The sequence below is a fragment of the Phasianus colchicus genome, chromosome 1, assembly GCF_987193195.1.
Source record: "Phasianus colchicus chromosome 1, bPhaCol1.hap1.1, whole genome shotgun sequence".
Taxonomy (NCBI): domain Eukaryota; kingdom Metazoa; phylum Chordata; class Aves; order Galliformes; family Phasianidae; genus Phasianus; species Phasianus colchicus.
This window is the reverse complement of record NC_143436.1, coordinates 48,339,746-48,365,839: the sequence shown is the minus strand read 5'-3', so window position 1 is coordinate 48,365,839 and position 26,094 is coordinate 48,339,746. Positions and strand designations below refer to the sequence as shown.

The 26,094-nt window shown below is 43.7% G+C and overlaps 1 protein-coding gene across 1 annotated transcript in view; it reads right to left on the bottom strand.

The window, feature by feature from the left end:
• Positions 1-198: 198 nt before the first annotated feature.
• Positions 199-26,094, bottom strand: part of UTP20 (UTP20 small subunit processome component) — a 59,120-nt gene continuing 33,224 nt past the window's right edge. The window contains exons 33-62 of the mRNA XM_031600386.2: positions 25,222-25,365; positions 24,515-24,565; positions 24,268-24,420; positions 23,359-23,514; positions 22,183-22,323; positions 21,609-21,746; positions 20,225-20,364; positions 19,628-19,707; positions 18,479-18,783; positions 17,854-17,993; positions 17,242-17,398; positions 16,311-16,409; positions 15,490-15,657; positions 14,885-15,051; positions 14,131-14,272; positions 13,733-13,849; positions 12,838-13,008; positions 11,946-12,074; positions 11,094-11,204; positions 10,270-10,349; positions 9,503-9,572; positions 8,408-8,590; positions 7,337-7,468; positions 5,836-5,968; positions 4,857-5,056; positions 4,481-4,552; positions 3,715-3,987; positions 2,753-2,879; positions 1,061-1,206; positions 199-516 (exon numbers count right to left, since the gene is read on the bottom strand). Of these exons, the coding sequence (XP_031456246.2) occupies positions 361-516; positions 1,061-1,206; positions 2,753-2,879; positions 3,715-3,987; positions 4,481-4,552; positions 4,857-5,056; positions 5,836-5,968; positions 7,337-7,468; positions 8,408-8,590; positions 9,503-9,572; positions 10,270-10,349; positions 11,094-11,204; positions 11,946-12,074; positions 12,838-13,008; positions 13,733-13,849; positions 14,131-14,272; positions 14,885-15,051; positions 15,490-15,657; positions 16,311-16,409; positions 17,242-17,398; positions 17,854-17,993; positions 18,479-18,783; positions 19,628-19,707; positions 20,225-20,364; positions 21,609-21,746; positions 22,183-22,323; positions 23,359-23,514; positions 24,268-24,420; positions 24,515-24,565; positions 25,222-25,365 (4,281 nt within the window). The 3' untranslated portion in view covers positions 199-360. The remainder of the gene's footprint in view (positions 517-1,060; positions 1,207-2,752; positions 2,880-3,714; positions 3,988-4,480; positions 4,553-4,856; positions 5,057-5,835; positions 5,969-7,336; positions 7,469-8,407; positions 8,591-9,502; positions 9,573-10,269; positions 10,350-11,093; positions 11,205-11,945; positions 12,075-12,837; positions 13,009-13,732; positions 13,850-14,130; positions 14,273-14,884; positions 15,052-15,489; positions 15,658-16,310; positions 16,410-17,241; positions 17,399-17,853; positions 17,994-18,478; positions 18,784-19,627; positions 19,708-20,224; positions 20,365-21,608; positions 21,747-22,182; positions 22,324-23,358; positions 23,515-24,267; positions 24,421-24,514; positions 24,566-25,221; positions 25,366-26,094) is intronic.

Sequence of the window (26,094 nt, the reverse complement as noted above, 5' to 3'; positions counted from 1 at the left end):
AGCTGAAAGACAAATCAAGGTCAATGCAGTCTGTTTTCTCCAGAAGGTAGGAGGGGCACAGGCATGAATGCAGTCATCATATAACCCATCTTTTAAACATGAAATAAAAATTCAGTGTAAAAAATCATACTGGTTGTCCAATGAACTTTACATTCTCTAATAAATATACAGGTTTTGGAAAAAGAACAACCCTTAAGCTTTATTAAAAAGCTTTTATTTAAGATCATCGATGAAAAAGAAGACATGGAAAAAAATACAAATAAATACAATTAAAATATGTAAATACTCTTTTTTTCTCCCCAACAGTATTAAGTTGAAATTCATTTTTACAAATTCACCTTCTGGGAAGAAGATGACTTTTCATTCCACCATTGCTAAGTCTTTCAGTGCATGACCACGATGTCTCTTGGCCTTATAGCTGGGGCGCAGGAATTCTATTTTTCTCTTCCTCGTTTCTGCTTTATTCTTGTGTCTCTTCAGCTTCCTCCTTGCAGCAATGTCAGGGTTTGCCACAGTCTAATGAAAAAGAATGTTTGTTTAGTTAAAGCTGTAAATGTCAGAAAGTTCCCAAGAAATGTGTGCCTAACAGGCCTAGTGCACTAGCTCCAAGGCTTCTCAAAAATGAGGGTCTTCTGGCTGCTGGAGCCATGTTTATTGCTGCTCTTCAGGTAACCTAAACAGCAGGGCACTGGGATCGATCAAAACCTGCCCACAGGTTTATTTACCTTAAATGAAACCACAGCATCATAGAACGTTCTGAGTTGGAGGAGTCCCCAAAGATGATTGAGTCCTGGCTCTGCATGAGGCCACCCTACAAACCCCTTGGTCTAGGAGCGTTCTCCAAGTGCTCCTTGAACTCTGGCTGCTCAGGGCTGTGACCAATGCCACCATCATTGCTGCAGTGCCTGATCACCTTTCTCAGTAGTTTCTTGTTTCTGTTTCACAAACTACCCAAATTCAGGATGAAGTTATTCTTCACACTCATCTCCCTGATCAGCTCTCAAGCCTTTAGAAAAGCCCTGTTTTCCTTTTCCCAGAAGAGGAAGCAGAATAAACTTACCTGCAAAGCCCTCTGCTTTTTCCTCATAGCTCTTTTCTGATTGGCCTGTTTCTGCACAGAAGAAAAGGCAAGCGAAAAAGCCTCCAGACCGACTAATTTCTTGAGCAGTTCTATAATTTCTTGGGAAAGGTTCTTCAGTGTTGGATCTAATAAAACAAAATAAACTAGCTTAATCCTTTCAGCATATAGAGCAAAAGCCAAGAACCCAATGGGGAATTACCCTTTTTACTAAAAGCATTCCTACTGATGGATCTCGCCCAGTATTTCTGCAGGCACAGTCCCAAAGACAGAATCAGAGAATCACCAAGGTTGGAAAAGACCTCTGAGATCATCTAGTCCAACCATCCATCCACCACCAGTATTTCCCTACTAACCCTGTCCCTCAGTACCATATCCACATGGTTCTTGAGCACCTCCAGGGTTGGTGACTCCCCCACCTCCCTGGGCAGTCTGTTCCAATACCTGATCACTCTTTAGGAGAAGAAATTTTTCCTAATATCCAACCTGAATCTCCTCTGGCGCAACTTATGAAATATCTGCTTGCTCTCTACCAGCCTTCCCATAGGGCTACAAGTGGTGCTTCATGTGCTGACACAGAAAGCAAGAAGTTTATCTTTCTTTACCCACTCACACCATTGCCAATCTCTGCTCCATCATTTTGAACTCAGCTAAAAAATGATGGCCAGTCAGTTGTTCCTTACAAAAACCCCGTTACTGCCCTTCTCCTTTTCTCCAGTTCTTTTGTATCCTTTCTAGAGATGCACAACATACTTTCAAGGCGTATGTTACTCTAAGTGTATGGCTGTGTAACTGTTTTTTGCTTTATGGCCTGGGCTTATCCTGACATTGGGTTTGCCTGACTTAAAACACTCTCATGAACAATGAAAGATTGTTCTTAAGTCAAGAGTCCATCATGGGAAATTAGTTGGTCTTTCTCCACCCAGCATCACTTCATACAGGCCGCACACACAGATTCACTGCTCTGCAATTAAGTTTTGAGGCTGCCCTGCAATCTTTGCTCTCATTTTCCTCATTATGTACCTTCAGGTTTCCTTAAGAATTTTAAATAAACACAGGTCCCCAAGGAGGAACCAGGGTTTCTGCTCAGACAAAGTGAGTGGAGCAAAGTGACCTGGACTCATTCTGGAGGGTGAAATTCAATAGGTGCCTGTCTGCCTGCACACACAGCGTGCATCATTCCTGTAGTAAACAGCTCTCCTCCCTCGCTGCAGCATTTGTTCTCTTTCAGTCACTGTAAACACATGACACACACACTGAAGTTCATTTTCAGGATGCTCTATTTCAAAAGAGCTCCTAATCCTCACAGCAGACCTTAATATGGCAATTAAGAAAGAAAGACACTTGGCTGCAGCTTTGTCCTACCTTCTCTGAGACCTGCACCCCCTACCTTCCCTTGCTGAAGAAGTCAGTCCTGCTGCCATGAGTCCACCCTTGAGCACTATACTTTTTCCACATAAGCTCAAGCCTTATTCACTTGTGTGCAGGAGCCTGCCTAACTCCAGGACTTTCTTTGTCAGCATATACATTTTTGTTCCAGCTGTCATATTGTTCTCCCCCTCTCCTGATATTTTGGTTAAACTGTAGGTAGGTGAAATTCACTGTTAAAGGCATCTGTTCCTCAACAGAGGAAAAGGATGACAGGGGGCGTTCATGATGAAGGATATCACTTACCTTGCTCTGCATAGGTGCTGTTCAGCTCCCTGTACAGAGGAGTGAGGACTGTTGGAAGGTACGGCTTGATTCTGTCTTTCCCCAGATCCACTGAGATTGCTCCGAGGAACTTAAAGATGCAGCTCCTCTGAAAATGAGTGCATGGAACACGAAAGCAGGTAAAAAGAAACTGCCTAAATAAGCAGCTACAAGAACACTGTGCATCACAGTGTACAAGGTGTTTCAGATAGCTGTCAGAAATTCACCGCTGGCATAAAGTCCTAGTGCAGACAAGTACAGCCTTCAGATGAGACAGCCCTATGGGATCTGTAAATGTGTGAGCTGGTAACACTTTAAAAACAAGCTTGTTCTGTCACTGTCCTGTACCGGGGCAGCTGAAGACATGAAAAGCTCGGCCTTTCCCTCTGCATCACAGGGAATCACAGCATTTCTTCTGTAACTCACATGGCCTCCCTTTCTCCTGACAATTCCACACTGCCATTCCCCCGTCTATATAAGTAGCACTGTCAAGCTTTTAAAGCATGCATGTCCAACCTGCTAGCTTTATCACTTGGTTGCCTCTTTTTCTGTTTTAATAAAAACAGAACAGAATAAAATAAGTTTTGGTAACTATATGCATAAACTATATTACATGTTTTATACAAGACAATTCCTCTTTGCTCAGTGTGGCCCAGACAAGCCAGAAGGTTGGACACCCATGCTTTAAAGGCAGCACTCTGTCCCTGCACACTGGTGGCCTTTGGCTTCCCACCTTTCCACCACCTGGAAGCAACAGCAAAGCAGAAGCAAACTGGTGGAAGGCCTTCCTGAGAATCCCAACCTGAAATGCTGAAGATCAGAGGTGAATTCTCCATCAGCACCCACTACTCCTCACCTCAGCACCAGTTCCCTACAGCCTCTGGTAGCAAAGTGTCTATGCAAGTGCTTGTTGCATTAAACTGCTGGTTTAATCTTGTTCTCACCTTTAATGGGATCTTGGGGGAATATGCTGCTTCTCGCTTTGCCATGAGAGAGAGTTTCTTCATCAGCCATATCAACGTGGCTGGCTGACCGTTCTCTTCTGTGTCTTCTCCTTCTCCCTCTCCTTGAGCAGAAACATCTTTCTCTTCCTCATCTTCAGAAGCCTCCTGCTCTTCCACCTCACAGCTAAATTCTCCTTCGACCTGTTCACTTTCCTCTGATGGAGGTGCAAGCAAGTAAATAACTTTGGCAACAAACAGCAGATTCTTTATAACCTGAAATGTGAAAACAGAACAGTCAGTCACTGGGGGTTCCCACAGTGCCAGCACCAGCAGTGATCAAAGGTAGCCAAGAGCCAATGTTAAGTCTAAAAAAGCAACTGGCCATGAACTGGGTTCAATTCCATGCCACAGGATGGTGCACAGTGGAGTCAAACCTTCAAGCAACAGCATAAAGCTGGGCCAAATGCTCCCAACAAGCAAGCAGCCAGGACCTCAGTGCTGCAGCAGGGAGACAGCACCAGAGATCTGGCTGCCTGCTCAGGGTCTGGTTGCCCTTCTCCATGGAGAAGCCAGACTCTCCCTGGGCAAGGGCTGGACAGAAAAAACTCCTGTCTTGCTCTGCATGGTGCCCAAAATGTCTGTCCCCCCTCACCCTCACCTTCCAGCAGACTGACACCAGAGCCCTGAGCAGCACTACTGTCCTGACCAGGAGGTGACACTGCTTCATGCGGCCCCACCACAGCCCCAGACAGGCTGCTGCTTTTACCTGCTCTCCCAGAGACTGGTCCAGGAACTTGGAGCGCAGCTGATGGCAGAACGCAAACACAAGTTCCTTCATCTGGTGGGACAAAACAGGGAAGGAATTATTACATGAGAGGAAACCAGCAGCAGAACCCCACAGCAGCGTTGTGCAGTCACCAAAGGTGGTTCCCAGGGAGGCCAATGAACTGGCTCAGCACAAGTTTTGCCTGCATCATGCAGTCCTGAAGGGAATCTGTGTGTTTTTCAGAGTAAGACCCCAGAGAAGCCCCCTCCCACCAGCACAGACACCTGCTCAAATGCTTTCAGTGATCGGGATTAGGAAGCAGACAGGCAGGAAACAGGTGTGGGCACAGGGGAAGGAGCAGCACAGACACGATCACCTTTCTGTCCAGCTCAGCAGTCAGGAAGAACGTGGATGCAGACAGCTCTGCTGACGGCTTTTTCCTCTTCACTGCCTGCCTTTCCTTCCATTTGGTGACAAGGTCTTCTGGTTTGTGGGATGCAAACAACAAGCCAAAGATCTGAGTGGCCGTCAGCCATACCCAGCTGTGAGGATGCCAGAGGTGAGACTGGACGTGATCTAGGGGAGAGAAAACCTCTTTCAGTGCAGGAGCCAGTCTGGCTAGAGCAGAAAAAGCACCCCATCCTTCTTAGAGCTACCACAGCATACAGTGCAGTAAAATGGTGAAGGAAACAAACTGCTCATATGCTCAGAATATAATAAAATTGTTCCTAGGATCTCTGCTGAGCCAAAGCAAATCCAGAACTTGCCAGGGTTACCTTGTCTCTTACTGAGGACACCTGGCAGGCTGAAAACAGAACCCAGCCAGAAATACTCCTTCTGCTGTCAGCAAATAAAGCAACTGAAAGTAAGTCAACAAAGTGATAGTAAGGCAGCCTGACACTGTAGAATCTCTCTCATACATATATCATTGGAATCAGATGATCTCTGGGTCTTATCATGCTGGCAGGCACACAGTATTTACAGTGCCATTATCACATGTCATCGCTGGCTGTGTGCATGATCTCATCAGGGAAATCTCTTCCTGGAAGAACTGAAAGTTTTCATCAAAGAGGCTGTAATTATGGCCAAACACGCCATCATTCACAAGTGTTTGCTCTTGGGATGATAGGAAATACTTCCCAGCAGCTGAGACAGATGGCTTATTGTTTTCATCAGCTACGTAACCATTTCCATTAAAATCTACTCTTGCTGCCCAGCAGCTGCCACGTATGAGCATTCTGCAGCACGTGAACCTTGTGTGACAGCATCTAGCTCTTTCCCTTGAGGTCTGAAGAAACCCAAGGCACTCCAAGAATCTTCCCTGTAACACAGATATCGTAACTCTCCACACTCACCCCAGATCTGGCTGACAATGTCTGCATGCTTCGTTAGCTGAATGAAGCTGCACTCCGAGATCAGCTTTGTCACCAGCACAAGGAAGCTGAACAGCAGCCTATCTGCAGCCTTCTCCTCCTCCTCCTCAGTTATCTGAGAAAATCAGCAAGACCAGAAATGTGCTTGAGAGGGTGTGAAGATAAATGTTTATTTCCCTACGGGGTACATTTCAGATCAACACCACAAGGAAGCAGAGGACTGACCTGTACCCAATTCCATTAGAACAATGCTGTGTGTTACTGAATTGCGTGCAGGACCTGACTGCCTGCAGTCCCAGCTGGTGGATGCAGCCAGCCCATGCCTCTCCCACAGTGCAGCACAGGGGGTGATCATAGGGCATTTCTCATCACTCCAGATGTTTTCATCTCCTGCCAATCTCCACACCCCCAAGGCTCTCCTCCCTTGCTCAGCGTGCTTTCCAGGCACATCAGTAGCAGACATGGCAGCTCCCCAAGTGTCTGGTATCCCCCTAGGAGTGCCACATCCCATGCAGGATCTGAGGCAGCCTTGTCATTCTGAGTTAATTGTGTACACAAAAAAAAACAAACCAAAACAAAAACAGCCACCAAACAACAAAACCACGGTCTGAAATACGGGAAGGGAATTCATCAGAAAGTTAAAGTTGTAGGCAATGCTAAACAGAGGTAGTCAGTCACAAGCAGTTCACTTCTGACCTCCCATGCATCTAGCAGACATTCCCCAGCTAAACAGGTGTCAGCATGATATGAGGCTGTTTCCTAACTGAAGACATCCTAAGCCATCCCAGTGCTAGACATGCATTCTGCCATTCCTTCCTCCATCCCTTCTCTCCCGCCACCACAGCAAAGACCACACAAGCAGGGAAACTGCCTGGACATACACACTGCTACAGGGCCTCAAGCTGTGCCAGGGAAGGTTCAGTTCAGATATTAGGAACAATTTCTTCTCAGAGAGTGGTGTGCTGCCCTGGCACAGGGTGCCAAGGAGGTGGTGGAGTCACCATCCTTAGAGGAGTTCAAGATAAGGGTAGATGTGGCACTGAGGGACATGATCAGTGGGCACAGTGGGGATGGGCTGATGGTTGGACTAGATGATCTTTTGTACCCATAATGATTCTACGATTCTATGCACCAGTTCAAACAGGCTAAAAATCCAACAGCCCATGACTCGACGGTTGTCTCAAGAACCCCTTCCACCCAGAGGCTGACAAGGAGTAATGCATCTGCTGGTTGCACAGCAGTGCTGCAGGAAGGCTAAGGAGCTTTGCAAAGCTCCTTTGTTCCTTGCGCTGTGAAACACGACATGAAATTTGGGCCTACAAGCAAAGTATGATTCTGAGCCAGCGATGTCCCCTTCAGGACAGGTGTGTGTACTTTATGTATTTCCTCAGTCCCAAACAGTAGCACCAAAGGTTAAATCTCTCCTGCACTTCTTCTCTTCTTCCATTTTCCTTCCTCAAAAGGAAGTGGCAGTACAACTTACGTCTTCAAACTGAACTGGGTTGATTTCTTTCTCAACTAAGGTGAGGACAGCTTCAAGGCGCCGCTCAAACATGACTCCCTCCACTTCCACAAACAAGCCGCACGCCTGGGCAGCCAACCTCCGGTGTGAGCTCTGCCAACAGAAAGAACACCACCCCCATTACCTCTAAGTCATCAAATCCTGCAGCTCCCACAGGTGAGTAGAAACTGTTTTTACCTGTAGCAATGGCATGTTAAGAGAGGTTGATTTTCAGACTGCTATTGATATAGGAGATGCTCCCAGCTAGGGACACAAGCACCTGGCAGGACGTATTATTTCAGGGAAGGCACCCTACAACTAAATGCCAAAGGGCTGTTTTCCAGCTCAGTTTCCAGCTGCAGAGCACTGGGGGCAACTTTGCATTCACTGATTCCTCACAATACCATGGGCAGCTTGAAGCTATAAATCAGAACTGAACACAACAGAGATGACAAGAATGAAGTATTGAAGAACAATTGCTCCATTAATGCAAAAGGAAAGAAACTGAGTTCCTACTGAAGAATAACTGAACAGCCAGGCACCCAGATCAAAATGGGAGATTTGTAAGAGTATGTTTGCCACCCTCCAGCTGCTGGCCACAATACAAAGCAAGCCTTAGCAAAAGACAGCATGATGGTCAATCAATGGGATCAGAACAGCTGTAAGGCATTTATTCAAATATTAAACCTCAGCAAAGGCTCTTACGGCAAACACCTGTCCTAGGTGGGACTGTTTGAATGCAGGCAATGCAGCCAGGAGATCTGTAGGCTGATCTTGAGCTACAGCAGCAGCGGCTCTCTGCATTTGCTCAGCTGCACAAAATTTATCATTTCTCCCTTTTTTCTTGCTAACAAGAAGCATGTTAATGAGCACAACTTTAAAGACCTTTTCTTCTACACTGTACCCTGTCTATACTCTTTTCCTAAAACTCTAACTCAGACTTAACTGAAGTCATCAATGCACCACACCTGACAGCAGCAATCGCACTTGCCTTAATCTTATTTAAACCCCAAAGTCTAGACTCAGTCAACAAAAAGAGCATGGAATGAATACCTTCTTGCTGTGAAACCACTCTGTGACCAGTGAAAACAGCAGATCTTGTTTATCATTGTTTATCTTACTGAGCAGAGACTTGCACGTCAAAGCTGCCATCTTTTTGCACTTGGCCGAGTCATCGTTTATCATCATCATACACAAGGAGATGAAAAACAGCCCACAGTATTTGTGGAGGAGCTCCTGGAAAGAAACAACCATTAGTCAGTGATATATCCCTAAGGAGCTTCTGGAATTTGAAGGGGAAAAGGGATATTTGTGGCACAGACCTGAGTAGGGTTCAAGTCAAGACAGGTGAATTAACACAGAGGACAGCCCAGCTGCTGATGCAGGCAGGGAATGCACAGTAGCCCCCTCTCCCCTGACTTGCTAACATGCCCCTAGGACAGGAACTTGTGTGTCAGACCTCAAAGGGCCTTTTCATAACTAACTTGCATTAAAATGGCCATACGTCTCTCAGCAGTGCCGCAGTCAGGTCCAAGGGCCCTTCTCTTGCAGAAAAAGCAGTGCTTTACTGTCCTGCAGAATTGCTGGGAACTGAGCTGAGGTACTAAAACTAACCAAGGATGGAAAGGCACAGCTCACTGCACTCGGTTTCTCTTCCTTCCTCCCAAACTCTTGCTTGACTGCACTTTTCTCAGCCTCCTGTACACTCAGTCAAGCTCCAGCTATAAAGCATTGGGGCAGCTTAGCATTTTGTGCATGTTATCCTGCATAGGTGCAGTTATTATTTAACTGTCATTTTGATCCACTGTACCAAGAAGCCCTCTCTCTCCAGTCAGGCCAACAAAACCAATATTTCACACCACATTCCAGTACATAAATTTGCATCACATTCATCCAAGCTCCTGCTGACAGAACTTTACTTCACCTACAGACTGAGCACATTAGATCTGGAAGCAAAGTGGACTTTCCAGCATGTCATTTCTCTTCCGAAGCAAAGCCAGTTTTTTGGAGATAAGTGAATACTCACTTATGATAGAAGTTAATATGATGTATCAAGTGCTCCCCAAATAAACTGCTCTAAAAACGCTATTACACAAGCAGCTGAAAGGAATCAACTGTCTGATGCACAGTACCAAAGGTGATGGTTACCTGTGGAAACATGTCAAGGAGGTACACAATCATCTCCAGAGCAGACTCTCTTCCAGTTTCATACTCGTAGCTGCAAGGAAATGGTTAACACTTAGGCTGGGCTGACACTCTGTAAAGTTACTAATGATTTACAAGAATGGCCAATGCTAATAACACACACTGACATGGATCTTTTTACAGCAGCTCCCTGACCTGATCTAATGCTTAGGAGAAAAGAAGCAAACAAGCCACTCAGCTCCACCTGCTACAGAATGAACACATTCACAGAAAGGTGAGTCAGGGCTCCAGCCAATAGCACTGTGCTGCAGTGCTGAGGGCATAGAAACTGCCGTCACCTCAAGTGAAGGAGGGGTGATGCTCAGAAGGAGCCTTCAGGCACACAGACTGTTCCTGCTGAACTGCCGCAGCTGAGACAATTGCCAAGGGACAGCAGTCATATAAATACACTTTCCCATATGCTTTCTGGATTTTGTAGTTCACCTGGTTCACAAGTGGTGCAACCAGTGATGGCGCTAGGCAGACAACAGCACATTTGCTCACATAGGTGAAGAACAAAAAAATACAGCTGGGAAAGGGGGAAGATAAAACTGCTTCATTTCTCCAACATCCACCTCAGAAAAAAAGGGAAGTGCTTTAGAGGTGGGAAAATCAGAAGTCCAGTGCACCCACTCCTTATGAATAGCATACAAAAAGGATGATGCTGAAATCAAACTTAAAGCACCACGGTTCTGTATTGAGGAAAAGAGAAGAGGGGAACATAAACTCACTCCAGCTGTGCGAGCATGAAATCCAAATTGGGTTTTAGCTTGTCACCAAGGGGGTAGTCCAGAATATACTTCAAGTAAATCTGGAAAACAAAACAACAAAACACAGAGGAGTTACAAGAAACACTTGGACAACCTTGTAAAAAATAAATAAGGAATAAGCAGTTATGGATCAGAATGACGATGAGAATAAACCCTTCCATCCTCCTGAATGCACTAGTTCCTATTCCACAAGTGGTGAAGCTCCATGCCTGGAACAGGATCTGCAGCTGACATTCACCAGATCAGTCCTCAGAGTATTACTGTGTCTTGCCCAGGCTTCTGTTAATAGAAATTCAGCATTCTTCATAATTCATCTGCTAACTGTGGAGAAGTTGCATTTGGCCATGCAAAACTCCTGCTGCATCTGTATCCCAATGCTTGAAATGAAGTAACCAACTCCACCTTTTGGTTGCTTTTAGCTTAAAAAGAAAGAGTGGGAAGGAATCATGGTTTGTGTCAAATTCTCTTCTGCTGGGATACAGAAAACAACATGTTATACAAGCTTAAAAGCTTTCAAAGGAGGAACTGCATCAGTGCTGCTGAGTAGCCCTGTGAAGACATGACATGGCAAGCAGTTTCACTGCAGGCAAGCAGCCTGAATTTCTTCTATTGTTCTCACAAGGGCTAAAACCACCCTGACAACAAGGGAACAAGGATTAAGAGGATAGAGAAACAGGGCTGGGATTCAGTAGATCTAAGGCACATCTCTATGAGAGATGGGTTGGCCTCACAGAGCCCTCCAGCCCATTACTGCATAAATAACATGGACTTCTCATGGTACTCACCTGCCTGCACTGGACCCGCACTGGCTCACTCTGGCCTGTGATGGCAAGCTGGGCAACCTTCTGCATCACATCATCAATCTCAGGGACAATCAGCTTCCTGGATAAAATAGCCTGAAAATACGAAAACATAACCGGAGTCAAATCATTTTGTTTGCAGTGTGAGATATAGTATTATAACCATTGGTTACTTTGGTATCAAGTGGCAGAGTAACACTGACATACCTTCAAACAACACACAAAAAAGTTGGCTTGCAAATCAGTATCTTCTTCTTTTGGAAGACATAGAATACCCAGTCTAACAGTTAGGGATGTGAATTCTTTAGCAAAAGCATCCTGCCACCCAAATGCATCCTCATATACAACATGACAGGATGAGGTAATGGCTTTAAGTTGCACCAGGGGAGGCTCAAGTTGGATATGAGGAGCCATTTCTTCTCTTTAGAAAGTGGTGCTGCTCTGGCACAGACTGCCCAGGAAGGTGGTGGAGTCACCATCCCTGGAGGTGTTCCAGAAATGTGTAGATGTGGCACTGACAACACAGTCAGTGGGCATAGTGGGGATGGGCTGACAGTTGGAATAGATGATATTAGAGGTCCTTTCCAACCTTATTAATTCTGTGATTCTTTGTGTATCAAGCAGCCTCCCAAACAATTCTGAACAAAGGCTATAAGTCAAACAGGAAGGCTCTGCTACTTTTCCTGTTCTCCCCATTTTCCTTTTCTGTAACAGAGAAACTCAGTGGCACTCTGCTGACTGTTTCAGATATGAGTTCTTCCAAACATCCACCAAAATGCAATCACTACCATTCCAGTAGTTCACTCATACTTGCTCACACTTGCTCCACAGAAATACCTTTAGAAGGCCAAAGGCAGTGGCTTGCCGTGATGAATCATAAATATCTTCTTCAGCAAAGCCAAGCAGCACTTGGAGCTGTTTGCTTGTTATTTGGCTCTTTGCATTCTTCACAAGTATTGTTACGGACTGCAAAATCAAATTGCACATCGTCAATACACATACACCTCCATAAAATATAACCCCACACCAAAACCTGACTGTTTATAGCACTTAGGTTTGACAGGACAAACTGCTGCTCTCAAATGTGCAGTTAAAACTGTTTCCAGTGCTGTTTTCTTTGCTTTCAGCTGACAATTTTGAGATGAAAACTGCATACAAGCAAATACACAAATGCAGTCCCTGAAATGAGCGGGGATGCTCATTGATTTGAACCACAAGGCAGGAACGCAGACTGGAAGAGGACAAAATCCTTTTGGTACTGGGACTCTCACTGTCCCTTATGATTGCAAAGCTGTAATTAATTCAGCAATGCATTGAGAAAACACGTAAAGGAAGATGGTGCACACAATAACAGCAGTTTCTACTACAATTAATTGCCTTCCTACAATTGCCTTACTTCTGTGAGAGTTTATTCCAATGAATCTACTCAAGCTCAGAACTGATGCCTCTCAGAAGACAGGGTGGTAACAAGTTACTATCATAGGAAAGAAAGAAAGCAAATCTTCTGTAAGACACCACCCCTCAGCTCCAAGCTGTGTGCAGCTCCAAAGGATAACTTCCTCTAAGTCTGCACTGCAGAAAGACTCAAGGCAAGACCCCATTTCCCACTGCCTTGTGGTTTCCAGACTAACTCTCCAGGACCAGCTACAGGAGGGACATGCAGTGGAACAAGTCTTGTTCTACAGAACTAATTCTAAAGGAGAGGTAAGCAGACCTCTCTCTGACTTACTTTGAAACAGTTCACAACTAAGTGGAAATTCTGGCCTTTGGCTACTCCTGTCTTGGCAAATTCTTTCAGCAAGAGGAACAGCTGCTTGATTAGCGACTCCAGATTTGTATTGATAGAAGGCAAAGGAAACTTTAAAATCCATACTAAGGACTGCAGAGCACCAGTTATCACCTGTAAGAAAGAGCCAGAAATCAGCATGTGGGTACAGTGGTACCAAAAGAACACTTCTCACTCTGCTACAGATGTTTTCAGGCTATTTGCAACTGTAGTAAAAAGGAATTAGCTAACATCAACATCTTTCAAACCACTCATGCCATACAAAGGGTTTTTCAGTTCTAAGAACACTATCTGCCACTCTCCAATTCTCCCAGCTTGGATTTTAGGAGATAAAGACACTAACACAGTGGGCAGGAACTCCTTCTGAAGCGGAAGTGCCTTCAAGGCACAGAAGCTGCTCTGCCAAAAAAATAAGTCACCTAAAAGCCCTGCTAGAAGTATCTCATGCTGTCTGAGGCACATCTCCCATGCCTGGGAAACCTGGGGTTTAATAGTTTCCCTCCTAGGCTCACTCAAACCCAGGGAGGCTGGGATGCTGGGCACAAAGATATCAAGAGCTGGATCAAAAGAAAACACAGCCGTTCTGCACAGCTGCAGGATCTCAGGAACCTCCTCACAAACAGCCCACATTCAAACTAACAGCACTAGAAGCAAAACATTCAGTTCTCCATCAGCCACAATTCTCCCTTGCCCTTGGGATAGCTTGTCCTCAGACAACTTAACTGTACACCTGTGAAATTAGGTTTGAAAACAGAATGCCCCTCTCTGCTTTTCCAGATGAGATCTGTGGGCAGGACCTTTTTTAGCTGAAGAGATGGACTCCATCACAAAACCATACCTTGACATCCATGGATTTCAGGCAGTCTATGAGTAGCTGAACAAAGGGGTCTAACATTTCCAAAACGTGTTCATCGGAAGAATTTACTTTGGATCTCTTCAGGCTCATGTGCAGCAGCTAGCACAGAAAACAAAAGATATTCATCTCAAAGTTAGACTGGAACTCAAATTCAAGTAAAATCCCGCATTGGTTTGGGTTATAGTAGAATTCATGCCTATTAAATTATCTTTAACAGGCTGAGCTCTTGAAGAGGCATCACTGGAGTTACCACATGCAAAATAAAGTTAAGGCAAATGGTTGTACCGTTAACAATATGTATTCAGAAAATCTTCTTTTGTATACTCTTAACAAAAATACTGGTTTCACAGCTTTCTCTTCCTCTCTGAGGAGATCCTTACCCGAAGTCCTGATTCAACCAAGATATACGTGTTGGTCCTTCTGCTGACAGGGGCTTTCTGCCCCCCTCTTGTGGGTGTGGGTTGGAGCAGCAAGCAGCTCTCTGGTTGCAGCCGAGGATCTGGAGGAGGGGCAACTTTTGTTCTGAAAAGAAGATATAAGACAAAGGTGAAGATTCAGATTTGTGAATACAACGAAACAAACTGAGCTTGAGAGCAAAAGGAGAGATGGGATATTCAGACTTAAGAACAATGTCACTATTGCAAAAATAATACAATGCGCATTGATTCGTGTAACATTTCCACTTTTTCCTCTCAGTGAACAGACAAAGCTTTGTAGCTCCTTCAAGCAAACACATCTACTGCACGGTTTATTGACGACTTACTGACATTTCTGGTAACTTTTAAAAACTGCAAGCAACTGTCAGATCCAGGACCCCAATCACCTCTTATATGCTAGTTTGTAGCTCCCTCCTTACCACCATAATCTGTACCTTAATTGAAACACACACATCATCTTACCAGATGGTGAAAGAGCATTACTCAAGAGCACTTGCAAGAGTAGATTGCTATCAGTGCAGGAAAGGATAACTTTCATTTCCAAGCTTTCCCCTCCCCCCCAGCTGCCCAAATTATTTGCTTACACCAAAAAGCAAAGGCATATGAATGGAAGGAAACCCTCATCTATTTGGTTTGAGAGCTGCAAGCAAACCTCCCAAGTGATAACAGAGCAGCTGGGTAACCTCTTGGAACTCACTTGGCCTTCTCAGTGAGTAGAGGCAAGTTTTCACTGATGAGACCGTGGCTGAGGAGGAGGAGAGATTCAGCATTCATGTCTGAGTTGAAGATCAGCCCTGCCATGATGTGACGCAGCGCCTCGTGCACCTTCCGGACTACCTTCAAGCTTGTGGTGCTCTCCAGAATCTGCAAAGGCATCACCATGAGAATCAGGAGGGCAGTGATCTGACATCAGAAATCATAGGAAAAGCCAGAACAATTTCTCCAATGTGGCTTGCCTTAAGCCCCCAGCTCTCCCATCATCTCAATCCTGCCCCATCATCCCTCCTTTTTTACTTCCAGCCTCTCCTCAGACTCCAACCAGTTCACCTGTCACCACCAAGACACTCCAGAGCTCTTGAGCAAATGGAGTCCATTTCTGCATGAGCTTGCACCCACTCAAAACACCGCATCTCTGTAAAGGTAATTATACTGCACATGGACAGAGACTTAATACATTCTGGTGATGTGCTGGCTCCCAAAAGAAAACAGGGAACCATAGTGGGATTATATAGGTAGCTGTCCACAGGCTCTAGAGTTTCTTCAGATTATATAGAAAAAAGCAAGGCTCTGGCCTTTTCTTACCTCTTTCAGTGGCAGAATAAGTTTAGTCACCTGGCCCTTTCCTATATATTTTCCAAGAATTTCATAGGAATCGTAACTCTTGTTCTTGCGTGCTTCCATGACCTTGGAGACAATTCCCTTTACTTCTTTCTCTTCAGCTACATCCCCGAACAGCTCTTGGTTGAAAATCTTTGGAAAGCAGCCCAAAGAAATCAAGGAGAGGAGCAGAAAAACAGAGCAAGATTCTTTAATTAACAGCAGCACCAAACTATTTTTCCGCAGCTGCAGAAAACTCAGTTCTTCAGGTTCCCCACAAATCACGCCCACCTTTCTTTTGTTAACATAAGACATCCTAGGTTGAACACACCAGATGGAAAAGTGTTTTCACAACACTCTGTGGAATTTTGATAGAAATAGTGGGATTCCAGTCAGATCAAGCTGACCATTCAGAAGCAATTCAACAGGCTAAAGCAATGGGCAGAGAGAAACTTCTTAAAATACAACACACAAGTGCAAGTGGGGAGGAATAACCCCACTGAATAGGTATCTGCATCTATTGCTCAGCCATTTAGGTCACAGGGAAACACAGTTAAGTGTCTTAATCTTGAATCACCCCCCTCTCAAGATGCAGGGCTCAGGAAACAGCCCCAGAAGCACACTGCTCTTCTACCAGTGGCACGCTGATGCCTCAGCAGAAAACAATCTCTTCCCTTTGAAGTAAAAGCACAACCAGCCCTGTTTGCCATCAAGTCTGAAGCAATGTACACCCAACCTTCTCCTTCTCTTATATCCTTCCCAAGCATTTCATGATACTACTTCCTTCAATCTTTAATAACTCTTACCTCAATCAGGATGTCTAAGCAGGGGTCCAAATCACCAGCATTCAGCCTGGTAGTAAGACCCTTCAGTAGCAGATTCACAGTGAAAGTCAGCACATGGAGCTACAGAAGAAGAGAACAGATCAAGTTTCCAACTGCTTGCATGGACGTCTTGTATAACTGGATAGCTAGATTCCTACACAGAGACATCACAACTCACACAACACGCTTAAGCTCTTGCTACAGGAAAGAATACTGGATAGGAATCCTCATACAGGCCACAGGAAAAGGACCTCGATCCCTCCACACACTGGCAAAGGGTAGGAATTCCCTCTTTCCCCAGTGCTTTTAGAACTATTTTTAGGCTGTCCTAGTCAGTGCTTTCACTGTAGTAGTCAATAGAAGCTCTCATTTTTCCACTGTGGTAACTCATATCAGAAATGACACTTGCCACAAACCACTGCGTACAGAGGAAAGATGAGTTAAGAGCTAGGGTCCTGGCTCTGTAACTGAGCAGCAAGAGTTCAATTAATATCACTACATACTGTCTACATAGTCTTGGTGACAATTTACTTCAGATGGTGCTTGGCCCTAGTGACCTTACTGTAAAGATTCCCAATAATTCTATTGAAACCAGAAATTCATTCTTCAACTCATTTCTCTTTACTGAGAAAATGGAGATCTTCTCTTCTTCCCTGCTTAGACTGCAAGTTCATTGGGAACAGACCCTCAGTCAACATACATTTATATACTACTTGAAATAACAAAGACTGATGTAGGCATAGCAGTAGTATTTAGTTCTATGATACACATCTGTTCTCCCAGTGTAAAACAATTTCAGTAGCAATTTCCCTTTGGATTCTTCTAAAACACACACAAACACACACACACACACACCCCTCCAAAAAACCTCCGAATTTTACTAAGAATAGAAGACAAAGAATTTCAGCATTACCTGATATCCATGGATGAGAGTTGATTGCATCTCTTTTAAAACGTACAGAAGGTATTGCACTCCCAACACTTCCATGATCTTAGTGAGGGTGTTACGAGCAACATCCCGGATTTCCTGAAATCTGTTCCTCAGAAATGAGCAGACCTTCAGGAGGATGCTGGAAGCAGAGACAGACAGCTTAGTTCAGCCCCTAAACAGCAGAACTAATTAGACTGCTAGCCAAGGATGTGGGATGTTTTTATAAGCTCAAAGTCAACCTCAAAGAAAGGCTTTACAGTCACACACAGAGCTACTGTCCTTCAAGAAACATAACAGATTTTGTCCTTTCTGTATGCTACTCTTTCTTCGGCTCTGCCACTCCTACCTCTGCACTCTGCTTCACAGCTCTGCTCTTATTTAAGGATTTACCAAATCCCTTTCAAACGTAGCCCTGTAGAACTCCAGTGCAAGGGGGAACATAACTAGAAAAATGTATTTCCAAATAAAAAGAACTTATGGCCTGTCAGATGTCCCTCCAGAATTCAGCCATGTGTTTAACTGCAGCTTAGTAAACATGCCTGTCCTGATTCCCAACAAAATGCGTGGTATTCAAAGAGCTTCTCCAGGACCTACCTTGGCAGGTTGGCTTCCATCACTTCCTGGGGAAGACACTGCATCACCCTGACCATTGCAAAAGCCAAAGGCACACGGACTACCTCATCATCATTCACAACACTGGATTTCACAAGCTTGTGTTCTTCATCTCTCTTAACCTTTTTAAGACAGAGTAAGATACAAGTTGAATAAAAAGAAGTGTAACAAACAGTTCAAAAAAAAGTCCTGTTTTTTTTTTTTCCCCTCAGCAAAACCCAAGAGGCCAATATTGCAAACTGACTTCCAATGCTGACTACATGACAAACCTAGGCAGCTAAAGGATGGGCAAGATGAATCCCTGCATTTTCCATAAGGAAAGCTGGGTGCTAATAAGTGGCAGAGAAATTTTCAAGAGGCTGCACTAAGTGAGTTGTTTCACACCTACACTGACCAGAGGGTCTGTCAGCTCTCTTGATGACACATCAAATGAGATAAATCTCTTCTGTGATTTCAGGTGTCTCTTTCCAGTTGTGTCCTTTTTTTTTTTTTTTTTTTTTTTTTTTAAAAACATACTGCATTTCAACATGGCTCTTTCCAGTACCACCCCAACCCTTCCAATAGCAGCACAGGTCAGCAAACTGCCTTTCCAGTGCCAGCTTCTCACCTTCGCAACAATGCACCTGTGCAATTTAGGCAAAATGTTGACTATAACTGTATCTTGAATGTGTTTGATCAGACACTCCAGCTCTTCTTTATTTCGGGGTAAGAAGGAAACTGGTTTTGCCACTTGCTGAGTGTTTTCAGGTGTCTCAGCTGCCTTTTCAGGCAGAACCAGCTCAGGTTCTGCTGTTTCTTCAGGGATATTCTCCTTCTTGTCTTCCTCAACCACTTCCTCTTCCCCTTCACTCTGTTCCAGCTCCATGGCTTCTTCACCTTCTACCTCTGGCTCAAGATCCATGGCAGCAGCTTCTGTCAAGTAATTATTAAAACCACAGATAAATACTAGAGGCAACATAGTTGGAGCCCTTAAAACAGACTCCTGGGATGGCTCTGATCTGGACAGAACTCCTACCTACTATCATAACAGTAAACAATCAATAAACTTCAGAGCTGCTCTACCAGGCAGAGAAGCTCTGGCATGCTGATTTCTGATAATCACCCCTCAGGGCTTGGCTTAAAGCAAAGACTAGGTTGTTCTTCAGCTGAACTCTACAGACAGTTTACCAAAGGTCAGTGCCCTTGAACCTTAGTGAAGTGTGATTAATTTATATTTGGTAATCTTACAAGGCAGGAAGTATTGACGAGCACATCCATGAGATATATTCTTCCCTCTTCAGAATATCCAGAATATCCTAAAGGCCACAACATAAACAACCACAATGGTGGACAAGTCAAAACATAAAATTACTCCTCATGAAACCTCAGTGGAAGAGGGCCAGGGCACAAAGCACTCTGCTCAGGCAGAGGATAAAAATGATAGAAACCAGTGACAAGATAAAATGTGGTAGCAGCAACACAGTTGTGTGTACACCATGAAGAACCTCCCAGATGAACATAATCCCAGTCTGAGCGTGTCTGCTTTATGGAAGCCTGAGATGGAGAGGTAACGTGGAGGTGATTCCTCCAACCTCTCCTCACTGTGTCAGCACATAGAAAGACAGTCTGTACAGCTCCTGAGAAGCCAAATTAAAACTGGTTTTCCAACATGCACATTTTAAAAAGCTGTAAGTAGCCAACCTCCAAAGTAAAAGTGTGTCAATCAGCTGCATTTTGAGCAATCAGAGGGTGTGTCTATCAGGAGCAAAAAGCTCACCTTTGTTCTCAATGGTCATGAGCTGTTTTTCCAGTGTTTCATGGTCAAAGTGAAAGGCTTCCAGCACTGTTTCTAACAAGCTGAAAAAGAAACACATGAAGAGAGATAAGCTCTCTGCAAAAAAAAAAAAAAAAAGGAGAGGCTGCATAGAACCAACACAACAGAAAATCTTAAAACTGCTTTAAAAATAGTTCAGACTCAGTGGCAGTGCAGTTTAGTAAGGTTTATTTTGAAATAATAAATCAGGAAACAAAGATGGGTTGTTTTTCATCTAATGGTCTCTGTCACCTAGTGCAGTGTGAAACCTCAAAGATAGTGGTACTGCAATTGCAGAGCATCCCAGGAGCTGGGAAAGTCAAACAGGAGCAGAAAATCTAATGCTCTCATGTACACAGTGAGATCCAGCAAGCAAAAACAACTACCTATTAATCCTTCATAGCTCAGTTACACAGAAATACAAAGCCATGCCCATTTTCATTAGCTTAAGTGAGAAATCTCTCATGCCAGTGAAGAGTTTAAAATCCACATGATGCTCCTTAAGGCACTGATTTTCGCCTTAGTCATTGAAGCTAGAGCAGCATCACTTAGGGTACCCACCTGACTCCCAACTTGGGACTGATCTGCCCCGTCTGCAGGACGTGGATGAAATGCTTTAAGTGGTACAAGTATGCTGACCACGAGAGATGCTGGCAGATGGCTCCAACAACTTCAACAGAGGCTGTTACCATATTTTCATGCTACCAAAAAAACCAGAAATTCAGATGCTATTAGCGTTCAAGCATGCTAAAGTATACTTTACTCAAAGTAACAGGAGCCAGAAGTAACTCCTGTTTGCTGAGAATGTTTGGTACTCTACTTTATTAAATCTGCTCTCAGTTACCAGGTTAAACAAACACAACATCACAGCTCACCAAGCACATCTCCAGACCCACTTCCTCCAAACATTTCTATAGTTTATCTTTTCACATACAACCAAATCTATGGGCCCACTTCTGTGAGGAACTGAAAGCAGCCACAATACATAGTAACATCACACATTGCTAACCTAGTGCTAAGGTAAAATAAAATGGGTTTGTTTCTTCAAGGTTTCAGTCAATGTATTTTCTCTCTTGTTGGTCAAAGGGCAATGACATTAACCCTGTCAATGGGCACAGACTGGATGACTGTGGGTGCTGGCTCATGTGCCTGAGCACTAATTCAGGAACAATTCAGAAGTACATTTCTGAAAGGAAGTGAATTACCCAAAATGACATCTGCTTAGCCTGACATAAGCAGCTCTGCTGTTCTTCTGATAATTTGCAGGGTACTGTACAGATGTGTGAAACCTTGATTTTTCAAGTTACAAGCAGAAAGTTCTGTCTACACTGATGTTACAAGTATTTCATCTCATGCTTTAAAATAAAAGGTATGGAATACGACTAAGTGAATGCTGCCCTTCAAACATTATTTACAAAGCTGCTGCAGGCTGAGAATCTCTGAAATCAGTTCTTTCAGTCCCTCTCACAGTCCCCATGAAAATGTTATTTATGACCAACTCAGTGACTGCTTACAGCCCATGTTTCACACACACCGTTTCTGCTGCCTAAACTCACAGCTGAATATGAAGAGAATAGTATGGAGGGAGAGGGGAAAAAAACAAATGGATTACAAAAAATGCAAACAAATATAAGCTCAAGTAAAAGAAACCAAACAAAACACAACCCAAACAACAACAAAACCTGCACTGAAAACTCAACCCAAACAAGCTTACAGTCTTAGTTTGGAGAAACAGGACAGTTTTAGCAGATAGAGAATTGGATCCAGGTTGTATCTGCACCCTCAAACCCTCTTTCTGCCACCAAAAGAAGCACAGTGCTCTCCTCTGAAAGGGGAACACTCACTCCATAAACCCATCAGCCTTTTAAAGCAGCTAGTCTTTTAAGGAGAGCAATACAAGTAAGGCGAAAATACAAAAACTGATGCATACAATTTACAAGTCTACCTTCAGCATTTTTTCACTAAAAATGGCAGTAGTAGCATAAGGCATGATGTAGTTTTGCAGGGATTTGGAAGACAGCACAAGTTTCTTCTCAGTCAGCTGCTTAGCCAGTCTCCTCAGAGCTCGTGCCCTCCTGTGGATCTGAGCCAAACATAAAGGAGAGTGAATGAGGTGGCCCTTGAAGCACAGCTAGCACAAGGGAGCACACGCATCCAACAGCAGTCGTGCAGGTGGCTCAATCTGACATAAACACAGTACAGTCACCTCCAAGGGTAGGCCACGGCCTTTTCATTCTTATCTGGGCTTTCACTAGACTTCTGCCCCAATAAATATTATAACTCAATGAAATACTTCACTGTGAATTAAAAGGCACAAGAACATGCCATCTTTGGGTATCAGACACATTACTTCCATGTCCATCTCTTTTTCTTTTCTTTTAAATGACATCTAATAATACTGGTTCAATTCTTCCTTGAAGACATGGCACAGGCAATTAGGAAAACATCACTCCACAGTAAAATGCTTTTGCTTTGGTAAGGGGGGGAAAGGGCATCAAGGAATGCGCATTGCCTTTTACCTGCATGTGTTTCATGTTCTCAAAGAAGTCCATGTCAGGATCGTGGCAGTTGGTCAGCTGGACCAAATCCCGGAATTCAGGATTTGCTGGGAATGTCTGAATGAGGCAGGAAAGCAAAGACGTGTAGTCTTGCTGGATGCTCTGTAAAGAATAAGACATGAAGGTTAAGCACTCCCTGGAAAGGCAGCTACATGCTCCTCAGAACAACTCTGCTGCCACTTAGATGTTTTATGCCAACAGGTCACATTATTTGGTAACACCAGATATACCTGTAGTTTAGATTGCACATAAATTAAAGTTTCTGCTCCAAAGGATGAGCTACAACTGAGAAAAGCTAAACAGCAAAAAAAGCTCCACACAACAGCGGGGTTCTATAATTTGTTAGATTTTATAATGATTTTAAGTGAAGGTTTAGTTTGATTACAGCATGTATCTGCAACTTAAGTGGTGGTTTCACTCTAAGGGGCAGCTAAACTTCACCACAACCACTCACTCACTACACCCACCTCAAAAGAAGAGGGGGAGAAATATAATGAAAAAGGGCTCAAGGGTTGAGATGAGGACAAGGAGATTGCTGACCAATTGCTTACATGGGCAACATAGGCTCAGTGTAAGGAAGTTAATATAATTGCCTATAGCAAATTATAGAGAAATTAAAAGCAAATGAAAATCTCTTCTCCCTCATTCATCCTCTCCAACCTCCTCCCTCCCCAAGCAGTGTAGTGTAACAGGGAATGGAGACTGTGGTCAGTCCTTAATCATTAGTCTCAGTCACTCTTTCACTCTTTGCCCCTGCTCCATGTGGGATCCCTCCCATGTGATGACACCCTTCCTGAACTGGTCCTGTGCGGACTTCCCACAGACTGCAGTTCTTCAAACACTGCTCCAACATGGGTCCACACCACAAGGGCCCATCCTTCAGGAGCAGACAGCTCCAGCACGGGTCCCCACAGCCAGCAGCAGGTTCCTTTTGGAGCTGGCTCTGATCTGACATGGGGAAGCTGCTGGGCTCTGCTCACAGAGGCTGTCCCTGGAGCCTCCCTATTACCAGGGCCTTGCAATGTAAACTCAATACAATACAATTTCTTATCCTCAAAGGACTCATCTATAAAAAGTCTTGGATGCCTTGCTGTCCCAAGACACTTGGATATAGGTCACCAGATAGCAGTGCCTTACCTCAGTTTTACTCTTCAGCCCCCTTCTCAGAGACTCCAGAAGAGTGTGCTGGATTAGCTCCTTGTAGTCATCTTCTGTGTGGTCAATTTCTGCCAGGCGGTGGATAAAACTGGTGAGGCAAAGGCTTGCGTTGTCACTAAGAGCCATATCTCCTAGCTGAGTGGATGAAGAAATTGCACCACGTGAGTCTGGATACAACAGCTTTTTCTACTCAAAAGACTGGAGTGAATAGTAATACTGTACATAGCACAACAAAGCCTAGAACGATCCAGTAATTCTATCAACTCCAACAGAAGTTCTACTCCTTAACTTATGTCCACTTTCTCAAACAGAAAAAAAATAATTTTGAATCAGCAGAAAGCCTACACAGCCAGAACACACTGCAACAGAAAGAAAAGCAGCCTATCAAGATTGCAATATGCCTTTTGTAAAGAAAAAACTGACCAGAGAGTTCCAGGGCTCACTGATAGACAGGTATACCGGCACTTGGTTTATTCTTCTTGCTGCAGTGCATTTCACAGAAACACAGAATCATAGAATTTTTTTTATTTGAAAGGAACCTTTAAAGGTTATCTGGTCCAAATCCCCTGCAATGAACAGGGACACTACAGCTGATCAGGGTGCTCAGAGATCCTCCAACTTGACCTTAGTTGACTCCAGGGACAGGACAGTCAGCATCTGTCTGGGTAACCTGTGCCAGTGCCTCGCTATCCTTATCATAAAAGAAACCTTTACTTGTATCTTCAGGACACACAGGGGAAAAGGCAAAAGGAGGAAGCTTAAAACGAGGTGCTTGTGAGAAGAATCCATCTGCTCTCTGAATGTTTTGAAGCATCAGAAAGCAAAACAACAGTCAGTGAAATGAAATGAATATGCCACACAAAGCAAGAGAAGGAACATTTAGCCCACCTGGATGGTATAGAAGCAGTTGTGCATAACAGGGATGAGGAAGTTGATATCCACTGTTTGCATTTCTTTGATGTGGGCAGTGATTGACTGGAACGCTGAGAGGCGTACATCGAAGTTGATATCATCAAGATGCCGTTGATCAAAGGCATTCAACTAAGAGACAGCAACAAGTCATTCATAAAAAAGGCTAGAAACTTGACAGAACAACCGTGGGGGAAAAAAAAGGGAGCAAAGAAGCTGGGCATACCTTAACAACATCTGTAATGTATTTCAATTCACTGTCCAAATCAGATAAAGTCTAAAAAGAAACAAAGGAAAACAGTTTAACTGTTATAGCTGTTATAAATTTGGAGGACTCCAGACTTTCTTCCAACTCTAACTACCTGAGATTTAGGAAAAAAAAAAAGTAGTACCAATATCAGTCCTTTTATAAGCTTAATAAGAGCCACTTTGCCCATGTTATTTCATCTCTAAGTCAGGCTAAGTATCTTTTAACTTCCTAAGTTTCTAAATATTTACATGAGGATATCCTGGGTTTTCCTATTGAAAAAAACAACAACAAAAAATGGACATGTAAATCACTTCAGAAAGTACAAAACAGCCTGACTGCTATTCATCTGAGAGAAGAATAAGAATAAAATCATCTGCAAGCTGGTAAAAACCACTCTTATTTTATAAAGACAAAGAATTCATTATGGATGCAAGGTGCTTTACTTGGCTTCTTTTCCACAACAGAACCGAGGAGATGCTCACACCAAGTAGGCTGCAAACAAAAGTTTTACCAGTCTTCTTGCAGAACACTGATGTCTGCAACATGCAATACATTTAGTTCACTTCAACTTAATACGTCAGAGATTAAAAAGTTTCTTAAGCTCATGTACAACAAAGATGATTGCATTTATTTTGTTTTTGATCTGCAAAAACAGCACAGAAAGATGTGTAAAAATGCAGTACCTGAAATACCAAGCACAACTTCTGTCGAGACAGTTTGTTCTGGATGACAGAAAATAGCTTTGCCAGAGGTCTGAGAAAGCTTGCAGGGTTTGAGCAATGCCTCAGCAAGTTCTGCACTGTCTCCAGAATGTCAATCTCTGCATCCTGAAAGAGATACATCGCTATCAGTAACTACTGAAACTTCATGAGATTAATTGGGAAATATTTCAAAACACAGAGTAAACTTCGCTGTATTTTATTCAGATCACAGACACTGAATTTGAACAAAAAACTGGGAGGACATTCATTGAAACCACCACACTTCAGAAGCACTTGCAATCTTTCAATTAGACATGAGCACAGAGTTTGAGGAGAGTGTTGTCACAAAGCTAACTTCTATTTTGGGCATTTCCTCTGACTACTCCATTAGAGTAGGACCTCAATTAGGTTAGAGAAGCAATAGAGCTTTACAAAGTCACCTTTCTCCAATCTGTGAAATGATCATGAACAGTACCATCTACCTGTATGGTCTCCCTGAAGGGAAATTACAGACAGTTCACTAACGATTCACAAACATAAAAAAGAAACTGTGAACCAGTTTCTATGACCATCTGCAAAGCAGAAGTTACAGGCTGCAGCCTAGCAGTTCTTTCTGAAATCCTGAAACCTGTTCTTGAGCAACTGCATGTCATTTAAGGAAAAACAAGACCCATACCATGATCCAAGGATGCAGGCAATCAGGAAATATGGCGGCGAGTTAATAGTTCTATACAACATTTGCCTTTTATCTTGCAACAAACCAATGAAAGCTCACTGCACAGCATGTATTACATTCACATTTACTCACATTCTGTCTAAATTCTGTCACTTGTGATTTGTGATGTATGAAGCACA